The sequence below is a fragment of the Trifolium pratense genome, linkage group LG3 (genome assembly GCF_020283565.1).
Source record: "Trifolium pratense cultivar HEN17-A07 linkage group LG3, ARS_RC_1.1, whole genome shotgun sequence".
Classification (NCBI taxonomy): Eukaryota; Viridiplantae; Streptophyta; class Magnoliopsida; order Fabales; family Fabaceae; genus Trifolium; species Trifolium pratense.
In genome coordinates this window covers 49031100-49048581 of record NC_060061.1, presented here as the reverse complement: position 1 = coordinate 49048581, position 17482 = coordinate 49031100, and the positions used below count along the sequence as shown (strand labels likewise).

The 17482-nt window shown below is 37.9% G+C and overlaps 1 protein-coding gene across 1 annotated transcript; it reads right to left on the bottom strand.

Moving 5' to 3' along the window:
- Positions 1 to 3047: 3047 nt before the first annotated feature.
- LOC123915301 lies at positions 3048 to 13278 on the bottom strand. The gene is made up of 6 exons (XM_045966438.1): positions 12545 to 13278; positions 9208 to 9514; positions 8969 to 9096; positions 4742 to 5825; positions 4094 to 4648; positions 3048 to 4025 (listed from the first exon to the last, which is right to left on the bottom strand). Exons 1-6 carry the CDS (start codon positions 13276 to 13278, stop codon positions 3048 to 3050), a joined length of 3786 nt encoding a protein of 1261 aa, XP_045822394.1.
- Positions 13279 to 17482: the final 4204 nt, after the last annotated feature.

The following is a 17482-nucleotide window of genomic DNA, read 5'->3' as shown; positions in this document are numbered from 1 at the left end:
TGGATGAATTTTTGAGTTGATTTGAGGTTAAACCGCCTTAGATAACTCAAGAACAGATATTCTGTTCTGGTGTGGTTCGCTAAGCGACCAGGAGTTCGCTGTAGCGAACAGGTTCGCCAAAGCTCGCTATGAGCAGGTGATTCCCGGGTGAGGTTCGCTTAGGCTCGCTAAGCCTTCGCTCAGCGAATAGTTCGTTGAAGCTCGCCAATGCTCGCCATGAGCAGGTGACTTCCTGGTGTGGTTCGCCATGTCTCGCTAAGGCTTCGCTTAGCGAAGGCCTCTGTGACAGCAATTCTTGTTGATGTTTGTAAGTGTGGTTAGGCACTTGTAACATGGTTTAAGAGTATCCTTACATGATTGTTGATACATGTTGATACTGTTAATGCTTATTGTTAATCGTTATATGAATGAAAAACGTGTATGCAATAAGTTGTAGCTTAAAATGAGCAATGTTATGTTTTGGCATTAATGTGCAATGTTAAGTGAATGTGTTAGGATTTGTGTTCCCGCATTCATAAAAGAGTAGCTTCGAGCTAGAGAATATCATATGGTTGATATGTGTATGCATACATGCATTCATGATTGTATGTGAACATTGGAAACTTGGGTTCCAATAACGAAAATGGATTATGTGTCCATAATGAAGCCGAGGATCGGATTAGATGAATCCATGAGTCCGGAGCTGCTATCCAACAGGATATAAAACTGTTTTGGCTTATCCAAGGGAGATAAGATGGTTCGGTAAGTTCCGACATATCCAGCATGATATAAAACTGTTCTTGGTCCACCGTTGGTGAGACATCTTGGTACCACATGCATTTAGTTATGTCTAGGGATGGCATGACAGTGAATTAATTGGCATTAGATACCTTAGGGTAAATGCGCATATATTTGATAAATGGTAAGTGACATTATCTGGTTGCATTGTGTTGAACCTTATTAATTGATAATTGTTTAGTGTGATGTTTTGGCGTGAGTTAGAATATGTTTGATGTAGTTCGAAAGTGCAAGACCTTTCTTATGCTCGTATGATATGCGATTATGTTTTCTAACTCTCTGCTTTGTGTTATTTGCTGGACCTTTGGGGGTTCAGATATTCAGGCTGAGGATTGTGCCGACGTTTAGACTGCTGTTCTAGCGTGGTGTCGACGTACCTTTTGGTGAGGAGACTTAGCATAGATTACTCCTCTTAGTACTAGCTTTTGACTAGAGTTTGTAAATAGTAAATGCTCTGGTAATGTAACATCGAGTCGGGGATTTCGCTTGGCTTTCATCGTATTTCGGTGTTACCTTTTTGATATGCTAGTTCTTGTATAAGTGACATCCTTAGGGATGAATATGGCTTATGTATATATATATGTATATATATGCATGCTTGGTTTGATTGGAATCCGCTGTTGTTTTTCATGTTAAATTTCATGATGCTCTGTGTGTATGCTTGTGTTTTAATTACCGCGTGGCACTCTGCCTTTACACTTGTTGAAAAGTTTTTAAAATTACGTTTTTTTAAGGGTAGTATGGGTTAGGGTGTTACACCGAGCACCATGCACTGGTTGGCTCTCAAGCGCCTACTTCGCTATCTGGCCGGCTCTTGCGACAAAGGCATTTTCATCTCCGCGACTGCTCCCCTGAACTTTCATGCGTACTCAGATGCGGACTGGGCGGGTGACAAAGATGATTACATCTCTACCACTGGTTACCTGCTCTATCTTGGCGACACCCCCATCTCTTGGAGTTCCCGCAAGCAACGCTCGGTTGCTTGATCATCCACTGAAGCTGAATATAAAGCCTTGGCCGACACGGCCAGTGAACTCCTTTGGGTACTCTCTTTGTTCACTGAACTTGGTCACACTCCTACAGCTGGTCCTGTCGTCTACTGCGACAATCTTGGTGCTACACATCTGAGTGTTAATCCTGTCTTCCACTCCAGAATGAAGCACATAGCCTTAGCTTACCACTTTGTCCGTGAAAACGTTCAACGTGGCCGTTTTCGTGTTTCCTTCGTCTCTACCAACGACCAGCTTGCTGACATTCTCACCAAGCCTCTGCTTCGCCCCCGGTTCGAGTTTCTACTATCCAAGTTGCATCTTTCTTCCAGGTCGCCCAACTTGCGGGGGGATATCAAGCATAATTAGTATTTAATTATTATCATTATTATTTTAGGATTTGTATAAAGTCTATAGAGTCAATCACCTTAATTGTTGGAGATATTTGTTCCTTAATTTACTCCAATTAGGTTACTATACTTGTGTATATATACACCTCTTGTAAACTCTCAAAAGTAATGCAATATACAACTTTATTCATTCCTTTATACTACTCTCTATCGATTCTTGAACCATTTCCATGCATATATGTAAACTTCTTAGAATGGAGATCGACAACATCTATAACGCTTTTAAGCGCTATAATTAAAAGCTCAAAATGAGCGATATATAAGGCCTTTTTTTGGCATAGTTGGGATGTGCAACAGTCCAAATTTTTAATAAAGAAATTGAATAGAAAAATTTTATTTCCTTAAAAAGTGTGAGTATTTTTTTTAAAAGAATAATAATTATTTAACCTTATAAATAATAATTGTACAACCCTTTGTGTCAATTGGCTCAGATGTTCCAGATGTTAATACTGTAAATGGATATGAGACCAATATCAATACAAACCACAAAAACACCAACAACTTCACATTATATCATATATTAATATATAGTCTGCTAAACAAAACAAATAAGTGGTGTTGATTATGCAAAACATTATTGATGAGCATAGGGAGGTTAATGAATCAACTATCAAGGACTAATGAAGATCAGGGTGATAAAGTGGCAGTAAACATTCTTTTCACAAAATCCATTCTTTTGCAGAAAAAAGCTCAGTCTTTCAAAACACATTTTATTTCAAATGCATAAAGTAATTAAAAAATCAACCACAAAACATGAAATATATAAATTAAAAAAAATTAATGTTAGAAGATACTTCGTGAATTCACATGCATTTGTATCATACACTATGCCAAAAAAGAACTTTTTTTTTTTTTTTTGAAGAAAATGAACTTATAGCATTTCATTTATCAATAGGTGTTCAATACAATTTGGTATATCAACCAAAATACGGGGACTAGCTGCATATGTGGCCGCCTTAGCTAAACTATGAGCAACCTCATTGGCTTGTCGCCTAATAAACTCAACACTAGAGTTGTTGTAATAATTAGAGAATAGCTGTTTACAATGTGAAATAATATCACCGAGCTCAGTAGCATCACACTTATTTGAATGAAAACTATCCACCACTATCTTTGAGTCGAGCTCAAAATCAACTGGTCCTAAGTTTAGCTCGTGAACCCAATTGAGAGCTGAAAGTAAACCGAGAGCTTCACCAAAACGAACATCACATAAAGGTGTAAATTGTTCATATTTAGCCAACACATAAGCGCCAAACTCATCTCGGATACAAACACCAATACCAACTCTATTGTTTAGAGATGAAAAGGAAGCATCAATGTTGCATTTCATCCGCCCGCTAGAAGGTTTTTTCCACCTACTCTCGTGTCGCACCTGCAGGTTCTTCACACCAGTCCTAGCTGTGTGCACAACCCGCCAATCATGTAGAGTAATATTTGCACGTGAAAAAACAAAATTTTGCGCGTCGGTAACATTATTCCAAATAATATTATTTCTGTGCTTCCAAATACTCCATATAACACACGCCAAAAGAGAAGCATCCTCCTCATTAATTTGCTGCAGCAGGTGAAATATCAATTCAGCAGCATCATACCCATTTTGCATTGCTGCTACTATTATTGGATAGAAGGTACACATACTCCACACATTCCTGCTACTTGGACAGTCAAAAAATATATGGTAACTATCTTCTTCGTGTTCGTTGCATAAAGGGCAAGTATCAATACAATTTACTCCTCTGCTACGAAGATTAACACGAGTTGGAATACATCGACGACATATGCGCCACAACAGATTTTTAACACGCGGAGGGACTTTAATTTTCCAGAGCAAAACCCAAGCACCGTTCACCTTTAAATGCGAAGTATCTAGTAATTCTTGAACACAAAGGCGATAAGCACTTCTAACAGAATACATACCATTTTCTCCACACGCCAAATACGCATATCATCTACCACTGATTTATATAAAGGAGTATCAAGAATTTTCGTTACACAGTTTGGCTCAAAAATTGATGTTATAAGGGGCATATTCCAACACTTCTCATCCTGAATAATGATATCAGCCACTGTAAGTCTAGCATCAAGAAGCACATTGGTTTGTTGAAGGCTCACAGCTGAAGCATCATATAACCAATTTTCGTTCAATAAAGGAATATCTTTACCACTTCCTATCCGCCAACGACTACCTGCTTTAAGAATGAATTTAGAATTGCAAATACTTCTCCAAACAAAACTAGGATTATGACCCACCTTAGAATCAAAGAAGTCACAATGAGGAAAATATCTAGCTTTGTAGATTTTGGAGATAAGTATATTCGGATTGGACATCACTCGCCATCCTTGCTTGCCCAACATAGCGAGATTGAATGCAGGGAGACTTTTAAAACCCATCCCACCATCACTTTTATGCATAGATAGTTTTTCCCACGACATCCAATGAATACCTTTATTACGAACACCCGAATGACCCCACTAGAAAGAATTCATCATTTTTTCAATTTCATCACAAAGCGAGGAAGGGATTGTAAAAATGCTCATGAAGTATGTCGGTATAGACTGAAGAACAGATTTGATGAGAACTTCACGCCCTGCCTTAGAAAGAGTTTTGCTACTCCAAGAGTTTATCTTCTTCCACACTCTATCTTTAATGAAGCTGAAAATAGATTTCTTACTACGTCCAATCATCGAAGGTAATCCTAGATATTTTCCAGTACCCAGGACAGCATGTACTCCAAGACACGTAGCAACAGAGTTTTGGATATCACCTGAAACGTTTCGGCTACAAAAGATTTCTGATTTTTGAAAGTTTATAGATTGTCCTGACGCTGCATCGTAAGTATTTAAAATATTTTTCATTGCCTCAGCTTCATTAATATTAGCTCTGAAAAATAAGAAGCAGTCATCTGCAAATAACAAATGAGAAACAATAGGAGCATTCCGACAAATTTTAACGCCGTGTATGTCACCACGAGCCTCTGCCTGTCTGATAAGAGTTGTGAGCCCTTCTGCACAAATAATAAAAAGATAAGGTGAAAGCGGATCTCCTTGTCGAAGACCTCTGCTAGGAGTAATTGGCCCAGCCACTTTGTCATTCACAAGGATGGAATAGTCAACTGTTTCTACACACATCATAATCCACGTTAGCCATTGTGTACAGAAACCCATCTTTAGCATAACTCCGCGAAGATAATCCCAATCAATCCTATCATAGGCTTTGCTAATATCGAGTTTAAGAGCTATGTCTCCTACTTTACCTCTTAACTTTGATTTCATATAGTGCACCACCTCTATAGCTACCATCGCATTATCCAAGATAGATCGACCAGGGACAAAAGCAGATTGATTATCATAAATACACTTACTTAAAATAGGCTTCAACCTGTTCGCCAAGACTTTTGCCACCAATTTGTAGATAACATTACAAAGAGAGATAGGGCGCCAATCTTTCATAGATACTTGTGAATCCCCTTTAGGAATGAGAGCAATGTTTGTCAAAGTTAGTGTAGAAGGGAAAGAACCTGTGGTAAGCCATTTACAACATTCATCAAAGATGTCTTGACCACACAGATGCCAGAAATGTTGAAAGAAACCCGGATTAAATCCATCAGGTCCTGGACATTTATCTGGTTGCATAGAGAACATGGCATCCCTGAATTCTTCCATAGTAAAAGGTGCTACCAACATAGTATTATCTTCCAAGGATATAGTGAAATTCTGGTATCACTAGAGTGATGTTACCGAAGATGTCCCAACAACTACTTTATGAATAATGTTGTTTCTATTGTTGGCACATCTTACATAACATATAAAATACTGACAGAAAATAAATAAAGTGCACAAGTAATTGTTAACCCAGTTCAGCCAACTGCCTACTCTGGGGGATACCAATCCAGGAAGGAAATCCACTAATAGCTCTAGTTACTAAGACCTCCAGCAAACCCTAGGATTTACGCCTTAAACTAAGACCTCCAGCAAACCCCTGGTTTACGCCTTATAACCTCGACACTACTCATGCAACTTCTGCCTAGGAACTCCTAGACATGAGATCCCATCTCACTTCCACTCACACAACACAACCTGTGTTGATTATATAATGTTGGGAATGATGTGGCGACAACTTGTCAAGACAACACTTCACTTTTGCTTAAAAGCTTCAAGTGAATCACACACGGTAAACTCCGTACTTCAAAGCTTAGGAGTAACCTTAAAATAATAAACTTACTTCTTAACTCGTATTATAGAATCCACAAGCCAGAATTACAATCAAACAATAAAAGACTTAACAAAGACTCAATATGTGAACTAATATTTTTCAAAATGAGATACTTAGTCTTGAGCTTGGTCTTCGTATATATAATGATTAGGCACGCTCCTCTTTCTTCACAAATGCTCAGACGCTCCTTGAGAATCATAAAGGATGATCTGATTCTCTTTTGATCTTCATCAAGAATGTATAGAAACTTTCCAAAAGTGTTTAAGGACTTTATAGGATAATTGTGATCATACCGTTGTACCATTAAGTCTTATCTTATCCTTAAAATACCTGATCAGATCAAATCTCCATTGAGCGTGCTCTTTAAGTGGACTTCCATAAATAGCAGATGCTCTCATAAATGCGCGAGATTTCCTTGAATAAATATGATGTTGTAACATGTTTTCCAACATCTTGTTAGTATATTTGTTTTAGCAAAATTAAGCCAATTCAAATATCCAACAATCTCCCCCTTTGGCAATTTTTGGCTAAAACAATTTCAGGCCATTACCTTTGAGAGATATAAAGAGCGCAATCCTTCAAATCACCATGGTCACACAAAAGAAGGAATGTTAGAGCATCATTTAAACAAAATTTCACATAGGTGAAAATATATGCATCAGAGGCAGCAGCAGCGGAGTTATCATCAATTAGCCTCGAGCAAAATAAAACGTGGTATCAGAACAAAACATATATCATATGTCATATGTCATCAAAGGTGTTGTGACATATGGGAGCACATCTTCTAGCACATGTTCGTCCAATCAGGGCAGCATCCATTCAGTAGCAAACTCCCCCTGACTTCATCAGCTTGTGCATCATCTCAGGGTAAAAATTTTTACTCCCCCTGAATACTTGCTTACTGCTACTTAAAAACATGTCATAACAAAAGACACAACAACATGTAGCAGAAACAAACAAAACAAAGTACTACTCCCCCTTTTTAGCCACAAAATGTGCCAAAGCAGGAAAGTTAAGTATCCAAAGTGCAGAATTAAAAATACAGACCATGCACTCAGAAGGTGCTAAAATCCAGGGCACAAAACAACCCACAAAACAAATAACAAAGTGCAGTAAAACATTAAAACTGATTACAAAATCATTCATCATCACTACTGTCAGAGGCTTCATCCTCATCTGTAGCAGTAGCATAACCTTCATCCTCATCTGCATTGTTTTGATCACCTGTAGCAGCCACATTTGCACTAGCTTTGACAGGTATTTCATCAGCTTCCAATCCTTCAATCATCTTCAAGAACACATTCTTCCTTTCTTCAAGCTCAGCCTGCTGTTTATCTATTTCCTGACATTGAACCTTTAAACCAGCAATAATCTCCTTTTTGGACATAACACCAGCACCAGCAGCAGATGTTCCAACATGATCAGTAACATTGTGATTACCAAAAAGCTTGTGATGGAAAGTAAAACCAGATTCCCTTTTCTTGGGAGTGTCAGTCACAACCTTAATGTCTGGATATTGGGCCAAGATAATTCCACATAGCAAAGATGGAAATGCTATTGGCATCTTCACAGCTGTTGATCTAATGTGCTTAATGGTTTGATCAAAAATAAAGGTCCCATAGTCATAGTCAAACTTGGTTCCTACAGCATATATAAATCTACCCAGGTTGGTTGCAACATTGGTTGCATGCTTGGTTGGTACCCAATTAGTTGACCCTATCCTATTGAGGATGGCATATTTGACATTCAATTTACTCGTGGGAATCAGCTTCTTTGTAGGCCAGACCTTAACCTTACCACCAGTTATCTCAGCACTCACAACATCATTAGCAACCTCTAATTCAGCCTTAGGTTCTATAGATCTTCCTAAGTAATTATTAATCACAACAGGAGAAAAATTGATACATTTACCTCTGACAAAAACTTTGTGGTAGTCCTTGCTCAGTGGATTATCACATTCTTCAGGGATGTTCACAAGAAATTCTTTCACCAGCAGCTCATAGCAGGGACTGAAATCACAGACTGTCTTCATCAGACCAGCTTCCTTGATGTAGTCAAAGATGTCTTGACATTTGAGAGCATCTTTGGTCAGTTCCCTTTCAACAGCCAATCTCCTTTGGTAGATATAGTCCCATCTCAGTGCAAATGCAGCACGATGGAAAGATATGTTATCACAGGGGGCTTCTTCAACACCTTGAGGAGCCTTCTTCACAGTAGTCTTCTTAGGGTTGGCAGATGAGATGTTAGCCACATCTTCAGCAACATCATAGTCTGAGTCACTAGATGACTCCTTCTTTCTCTTCAGTGTTTCCTTCTTCTTGCTGGGAGGGGAGAAAACCTTACTCCAACCTTTGACTGGTCCAACACCTTTTGTTTTCACCCTTGGTGCAGGAGTCTTGCTTGCAGTGGCCACAGCCTTCCCTGTACAGCTTCTCAATCTCTTTGTTATACCACCAGTTGATTTTTCAGCAGTCTTGGTGGTGACATAATCATCAACATCAACAATATCTTTCTATTTTTCTTTCCCAGGTTCTGCAGGCTTGTCAGCTTCAACCTCTTGCTCATCTGTAGGGATGGACTGGTTGCTCTCTTCAGATTGAGTTTCCTCTTCATCAGCAGAAGCTCCTTCATCAGCAATTTCAGTCTCTTCATCTGAGGTCTCAGATGTTGTGACAGTTGTCTCAACATCTTTTGCAGCATCAGCTTCCTTCACAGGTTCTTCCTCAGTGGTTTCAGTTTCTTCATCTTCTCTCAAGGATGTCTCAACATCCTTCATCACAACTTCTTCTGTTTCCACAGGGGCTGATTTTTCAGTTACCATTTCAGCAAGAGTTGGTGATTTATCAGCAATGTCAGGCTCAACTTCTGTATGGGTGTCTTCAATCTCCGTTTCAACAGGCATAGAGTTAAGATCTTGTTTTGCAGCGTCAGATCCCAAATTTTCTTCGCTAGGGTCACCAGCAGGAGGAATTGTTTCAACAACTTCAGACACAGGTTTAGGTTTTTGAGATTCTCCTTCCGTTGCTTTCTCGGATGTGTTAACATTCGATTCAAAAACCAAATCGGACATAGACAGAGCAAACTTAGATTTATAATCCCTTCTATTCCTTTTAGAAGTTCCTTTGCTAGATTTAACAGTCGAAGGAGAGATATCATCACTTACTTTTGGAGTTTCTTTCTTTTCAGCAGTTTTTCTTTTCCCTTTCTTCTCAGCGACATTTGTTTGAGCTTTAGATTTGGAAGCATGAACAGTTGTAACAGGTACAGCATCCTTGATGATTAGTGCCTTTGATCGAGTAGAACGACCAGACTTTGTAGTTTGGGAAGATTCAGACATGTTTGGATGACGATTTTTGAGGTTTAGGAAGATGGATAGATGGAGTTTGATGAGCAAAGTGAGAGAATAGGGTTTGCAGACAAAGGTTAGAATTTGGAAGAAAAGCAATTGAATGCGTGTGATGATGTATTTAAGGGAAGTTTGTAATGATTTCCCTAAATTAGCGTGCATTGATTGATGGGAGAGAAAACGGTTTCTTTTTGCACGCCACAACTGCAGTAACTGCTATGCTTCTTCATGCAGGCAAATTCCCAATTTGCCCCTTAAAAATTCAAATTGATTAGCATCAAGCGCCTTTGTAAAAATGTCAGCTAGCTGTTCACTTGTACCAATGTGCTTGAGTTCCACACAATTTTCTTCAACAAGGTCTCTGATGAAATGATGCCTGATGTCTATGTGTTTGGTTCTTGAGTGTTGAACTGGATTCTTTGATATATTGATTGCACTCAAGTTGTCACAATATAATGTCATGACATCTTGGTCGACATTATATTCTTTCAGCATCTGTTTCATCCACATCAGCTGGGAACAACTGCTTCCTGCAGCTATGTATTCAGCCTCTACAGTAGACAGAGACACACAATTCTGCTTCTTGCTGAACCATGAGATTAAATTATCACCCAAAAAGAAACATCCTCCTGAGGTACTCTTTCTATCATCAGCACTTCCAGCCCAATCTGCATCACAATACCCTATCAAAGTTGAATTCTTTGTCTGGGAGTACAGAATCCCATAATCACTGGTGCCCTTTATATACTTCAGAATCCTTTTGACTTGGACAAGATGGCTCATCTTTGGCTTGGCTTGATATCTTGCACAAACACCCACAGCAAAGGTGATGTCTGGTCTACTAGCTGTAAGATACAATAGACTGCCAATCATGCTCCTGTATAGGCTTTGATCAACATCAATGCCATTTTCATCTTTGGTTAGCTTTAGATGAGTAGCAGCTGGTGTTCTTTTGTGTGCTGCAGTGTCCATTCCAAACTTTTTGATCATGTTCTTCGCATACTTGCTTTGAGAGACAAATATGGTGTCTTCCATTTGTTTTACTTGCAGACCAAGAAAATATGTCAGCTCACCTACCAAACTCATTTCAAACTCTGATTGCATTTGTTGTATAAAATGTTGCACCATCTTTTCAGACATTCCACCAAATACTATGTCATCAACATAAATCTGGGCAATCATCAGCTTCTCTTCTTGTTCTTTAACAAACAAGGTTTTGTCATGGCCTCCTTTTCTGTATCCTTGACTAACAAGAAAATTTGTCAGCCTTTCATACCAGGCCCTTGGAGCCTGTTTCAGTCCATAAAGAGCCTTCTTCAGTTTGTACACATGATCAGGATTAGCAGGATCTACAAAACCTTTTGGCTACTCCACATAAACTTCTTCATGTAGATACCCATTTAGGAAGGCACTCTTGACATCCATTTGGTACAGCTTAAATTTGAAGATGCATGCTATACCAAGGAGTAGCCTAATAGATTCTAGTCTTGCTACAGGCGCAAATGTTTCATCAAAATCAAGTCCTTCAACCTGAGTGTACCCTTGAGCTACTAACCTTGCCTTGTTTCTTGTTACAACACCATTTTCATCTGACTTGTTCTTGTACACCCATTTTGTGCCTATGACATTAACACCATTGGGTCTAGGAACAAGATCCCACACATCACTTCTTCTAAACTGAGTTAATTCATCTTGCATGGCTTCTATCCAGAACTCATCAGTGAGAGCCTCTTTTACATTTTTAGGCTCAACTTTTGAAACAAAACATGAATTAGTAACCACTTCATTAGTCCTCCTTGTAGCAATTCCTTGGTTAGGATTTCCTATGATGAGATCCTTGGGATGGTTCTTCTGGATTCTTATTGAAGGAACTTTGTTCACAGGGCGAGGTGTAAGAATGGTTGATTCATCATCTGAATCTGATTCCTTTTCTGCTACAGCTTCTTCAGATGTTGGCAAAGTTGTTGCAACATCATCGTCAGTATCAGATGTTTTAGCAGATGTTAAATCATCTATCACAACATTGATAGATTCTACTATTACCTTAGTTCTCTGGTTGTAAACTCTGTAGGCCCTGCTGTTTGTTGAGTATCCAAGAAACAATCCTTCTTCACTTTTAGGATCCATTTTTCTTCTGTGCTCTCTATCAGATAGGATATAGCACTTACTTCCAAACACATGAAAGTCTTTAACAGTTGGTTTTCTGCCTTTCCATAGTTCATATAGTGTAGTAGAAGTTCCAGTTCTGAGTGTGACACGATTGTGAATATAACAAGCAGTATGCATAGCCTCAGCCCAGAATTGATATGGAAGATGTTTTGCATGCAACATCACTCTGGCTGACTCTTGTATTGTCCTGTTCTTCCTCTCAACAACACCATTTTGTTGAGGTGTGATTGGAGCTGAGAATTCATGCTTGATTCCTTCAGAGATGCAAAATTCAAGAAAGCTTGCATTCTCAAACTCTTTACCATGATCACTTCGTATCCTAACAATAGCAGAGTTCTTTTCTCTTTGGAGTTGAAGACAAAGTTCTTTGAATGCATCAAAACTTTCAGATTTGTCTTTTAGAAATTCAATCCATGTGAACCTAGAAAAGTCATCTACCATGACAAACGTGTACCTTTTTCCTCCAAGGCTCTCCACTTGCATTGGCCCCATCAAGTCTATGTGCAGTAATTCTAGAACCCTTGTTGTGGTAAGATGTTGCAACTTTGGATGCGACATCTTTGTCTGCTTCCCTATTTGACATTCTCCACATATAACAAAATCATTAAACTCGGGCTCAACAAGCCAAGCATTTTCGAACTTGAAACGAGACCGAGCTCTTCTAGTACGAGCCTCAGGCTCACGAACCAGAAGGATAGGATAGTGATCAGATGCTGGGGCAGGCAAATTTTCTAGAACAGCATTAGGGAATTTATGGAACCATGCATCATTAGCCAATGCTCTATCAAGCCTCTCCTCCACTGCGCGAAAAGTGCCGAGGCTCTTAAACCAAGTGAAGGGATAACCCTCCATATGAACATCTGCCAAACCAGATTCCAAAACAGCTGATCTAAAACCATTGATCAGCCAAGGTGCTCTGTCATTCCTACCTTTCTTCTCAGACGAAGATAAAATATCGTTAAAGTCACCAAACACACACCAAGGAAGACTAGAAATCTGTGACAATTGTTTCAAGAAATTCCAAGAGTCTCTCCTTCGACCACTTCCAGGAAATCCATAGATGCCCGTTAACCTCCAATTACCATTAACTGCATCAGCTACCTCCACATCCACATGATTAGAAGAGAAATTTGTAACAGAACAATGGAAAGAAGAGCGCCACATAAAAGCTAAACCACCCCCTCTACCTTCACGATTAACGCCAAAACAAGAATCAAAACCCAACAAATGACGCAACTCCTCCATTCTACGAGTATTTGATAAAGTTTCACTGAGGAACAGAACATCCGGCTTATACACCCGGACGAGGTACTTAAGACCAGGAACTACACACGGGTGACCCACTCCCCGGCAGTTCCAACTAACAATATTCATTTGTGCCGGCGGACTTGGTTTCCAGCACCAGCCATTACCACATTCTCAGCAAGTTTATTTTGCATATTAATGAAATTGCAAGTGGCACCCATTCCTTCATCATCAAATATCAAATTCCACAATTGAAACATAACCGGGTTATGATAAGACCCTATCATACCATCAATACCAGAGGAAGCAAATAATTAACAATAGTGGAGATGAAGTCAATCAAAGGGGTTCAGCCATAAGCAGTGAAACTCGGTCATCGCAGATAACAAACACTCACTGATATAAACAATTAAGCAGGGGATTCAAAATGAATCAATAACACAAGCAATCAGATTAGGTCTAACCTAAACGATTGAACAGCAAAACACCCACCAGGAATAGAAGCATATACCCTAGGGGAGACAAACGACGGCACCCAACGGAAGTAGATGACGATTCGGCAGCGGCGGTACAAGAAAAGTTGTTTCAGATCATCCACGGCGGCGGCGGAACAAAGGAAACTACTCTTGTTAACGGCGGCGGAACAAAGGAGACAAAGTGTTTCAATCAGCAATATCTATCCTCACCGTCCAACAATTCCTTATTTCTATTAAATAGAAATCGACTTAACTAAGATTAACACTAACTAATAATCTCGTTTCATCTATTTTCATTACATATTAAGAGCATTTCATTAGGGTCTCACGTTAAAGTGCTGTTAGAAGTAATAAAAGTTGTACTATAGATAGATGATTATTTCTTATATCCAATTTGTATTAGTCAAAAAAGAACTTTTATATAGCTCATTTTTAGCTTTTAATTATAGCGCTTAAAAGCGTTATAGATGTTCTCGATCTCCATTTTAAGAAGTTTACATATATGCATGGGAATGGTTGAAGAATCGGAATAGAGAACGGTGTGTATTGAGAAATATAAAGTGATAGTCTTAGAAGTAAAAAATATATTATTTTTCAACTAAAATTATTTTTCAACTAAAGGATAAAATTTATTATTTTGCAACATTTGATTAATTACTTCGCCTAGCAGTGCTGCACCGCCATTTGGATCGCTCCCCAACAACCCCGTTTTCACGGTTTAGGCTGCTCCTATTTCGCTCACCGCTACTACGAGAATCGTTTTTGCTTTCTTTTCCTCTGGCTACTAAGATGTTTAAATTCTTCAGGTTGTCTTTTGCCTGCAAGTGGAAGCAGCTCTAAAGATTGACCTATTCAGAAATCCTCGGATCTATGTTTATTGTCAACTTCCGGAAGCTTATGCGTGTGATGAGATAAGAGCACCAATATCAGTGTCTTTCCCCGTTCCTACACTGAACTTGTCAGCAAAAAACAGATAATTGCAGTTTGGGAACTTTGAAAAACCAAAGAACATTTCTCTGCCACACACGTTGCTTATCTGCCACATTGACACATGCATGGCTTTTTTTATTTTTTTTCTTCTTTCAAAGTATGTGACATAGTAGTATTTCACTTAATATATAAATAAAATATAGTATGTGTATTATCAAATGAATCTCTTTTAGAGTGTTTGATGAGTTGTATGAATATTTGAAAAATGTAGTTGAGTTGTTTAAATAATTAGGAAGTGTGAAATAATATAAAATATTAAGTGAGACGCATTTGAAGAACTTAAGTGAGTTGGATGAATGTGGGTGCTCAGATTGATATAAGTTACCGATTATTGATTAAAAAAAAGTTACTGATTAAATAGAAAATTAAAGCTCATGAATTTGGTCTCACCAAAAGAGTAAGAGAATGTTGACCGGTAACGAGATACCGATCAGTATTCAAAGCTTATGAATATACTTCTTCCGTCTCATTTTATAAGATTTCATTTGACTAAATACACTATTCATATGTTTTGTTTTGATCGTATTTTTCTTAAAGTATATAAATGTAAATATTATCATATAAGATCTTGTTTGATTTGTTTCGACGAGTATTTTCAAAATATCAAATTTCTATAATTTTTACTAATAAATAATTAAAGATATTTATAATCAAATTATGTATTGGTGTATGTGCATTGATTAACTAGTTCTTATATTTTGCGACGGAGGGAGTAATTAATTAATTAAGGAATGATCAAGTATGACATGTCGATTTTGAAGCATATGGATGATCATGATTAACATTTAAATGTGAAATGTCAATTCGTAACCGACCGAAAATAGTTGTGAGAGCATAATGGTTAATAATTGGCATTTAGTTGTGTCAAAAAAAAAATTGGCATTTAGAATGACATTAAAAGAATTTAAGTGAAAGAGTCGTAATTGCCAAAATTACTTTCCACTAGCCATTCACAAAAAAAGATAACTCAGGAGGAATTCATGATGGTCACACCATTATGATAAAATAAGGGACTCAATTAATTAAATGAAATAGCATCACAATTTCATTAAATCTTTCATAAATAAATAAAATAATTGATGAATAAGATTACTAATAATGAAATAAAATATTTATAAAATATTGGGATCTTACAGGATGTCTGGCTTTTCCTGATGTTTAGATGCTTTTAATATTATGAAAAAAAAATACAAACGGGGGGATAACCTGATAGTGGCAGTGTTATCTTGAGTTGTATTGAGATATTGTTAGGGAAGCTTTTGGGTGAGGCTGTCCTGTATCAAGGATTTCTAATATAGTGAAATCCTTCACAGGATTTGAAGGTACTAGACATACCCTTAGGTTAGAAGGGGAACAAGTATAAATTTTTGTGTCTTTTTCTTTCCCTTCTCTCTTTTATATTTTTCAACATATTAATTCATATCTTCATCATAACTTTCAAAAAAAAAAAAAAGGAATCCACACTATCTCTAAATTAACCGAGAAAAATCTAAGAACCTAATTTAACCCCCTTTAAGGTTGATTCTTAAACTTACCCGTCTGTCAAGCGCACTGTAACGACCCATTTTTCGTATTCGTATATTTTATTAAATGTTATTTTATTTATGAATTGGTTTTATTATTTTAGTGAGCGACGAATAATTATTTAGCCGATCGTAAGTTATTAGGCGCGAGAACCTTGTTTTGGGCTTAAAGGGGCGTGAGAGGCATGGGCCTAAGCCATTTGGGCTTGGTTCATGACATGAGAAGTAGTATAAGTAGCAAGTCAAACATATGAATAGTATCATAAATTCATTTCTTTGAGTTTGAGTGAGTAGAAGCAAGATAGAGCAAGAGCTAGGGTTTGGCTAAGAGATTCACGAGCAAGAGAGGAGAGGAAAGGCTTGGATCATCATCTTTGCTTAAGGTAAGAGATTAGAATTCATGATTCTTGAGTGACAAGGAGGGGGGAGATTGTCTATGTCTCCGTTCCCGAACTCTCCCACTCAATTTCTTTTAGACTTTTGATAAGCTTTTGTATGTGAGTGTGATGTTCTTCATCATTACTTTGTATGTGTTAATCACTAGCTTGATTTCATGATAAATATGTATGTGTTTGGATCATGTTGAAAAGTTTATAAAAGTTGCTTAAAACTCAAGAAATTGGCTTGATTTTGATTATTAGAGGTATTTGGATGTTTGGAAGGGATGATTAATGTTCCTTGATACCATATATGTTTAGAATAGCTGTTTATATGAATTTATAACATGTTTAGATGAATTTTTGAGTGGAATCAATGTTAAACCGCCTTAGATAACTCAAGAACAGATATTTCTGGTGTAGTTCGCTACGGATTCGCTACGGATTCGCTTAGCGAATATGTTCGCTACGGATTCGCTACGGATTCGCTTAGCGAATAAGTTCGCTACGGGTTCGCTACGTGTTCGCTACGTGTTCGCCATGTACCTGTAACCCTCTGATGTAGTTCGCTACCTGTTCGCTACAGCGAACGTGTTCGCTACGTGTTCGCTACGTGTTCGCTACGTGTTCGCTACGGGTTCGCTACGGATTCGCTCAGCGAACAGCACTGTGACAGCAACTTTTTGATAATTGTTTTAAGTGCAATTAGGCACTTGTAACATGGTTTAAGGGTATCCTTACATGTTTGTTGATACATGTTGATGTTGTTAATGCTTATTGTTAATCGTTATATGATTCGCACGCGTATGCAATGACTTGTAGTTCAAGTGACTATGTTTATGTTTTAACATTAATTTGCAATGTTAAGAGAATGATGTATGTTTTATGACATAAGTGTAAATGAAACCTTGTGTGTATAAAAATGAGTATGCAGATAATTATCATGTGAATAATTATGAATTGAGTG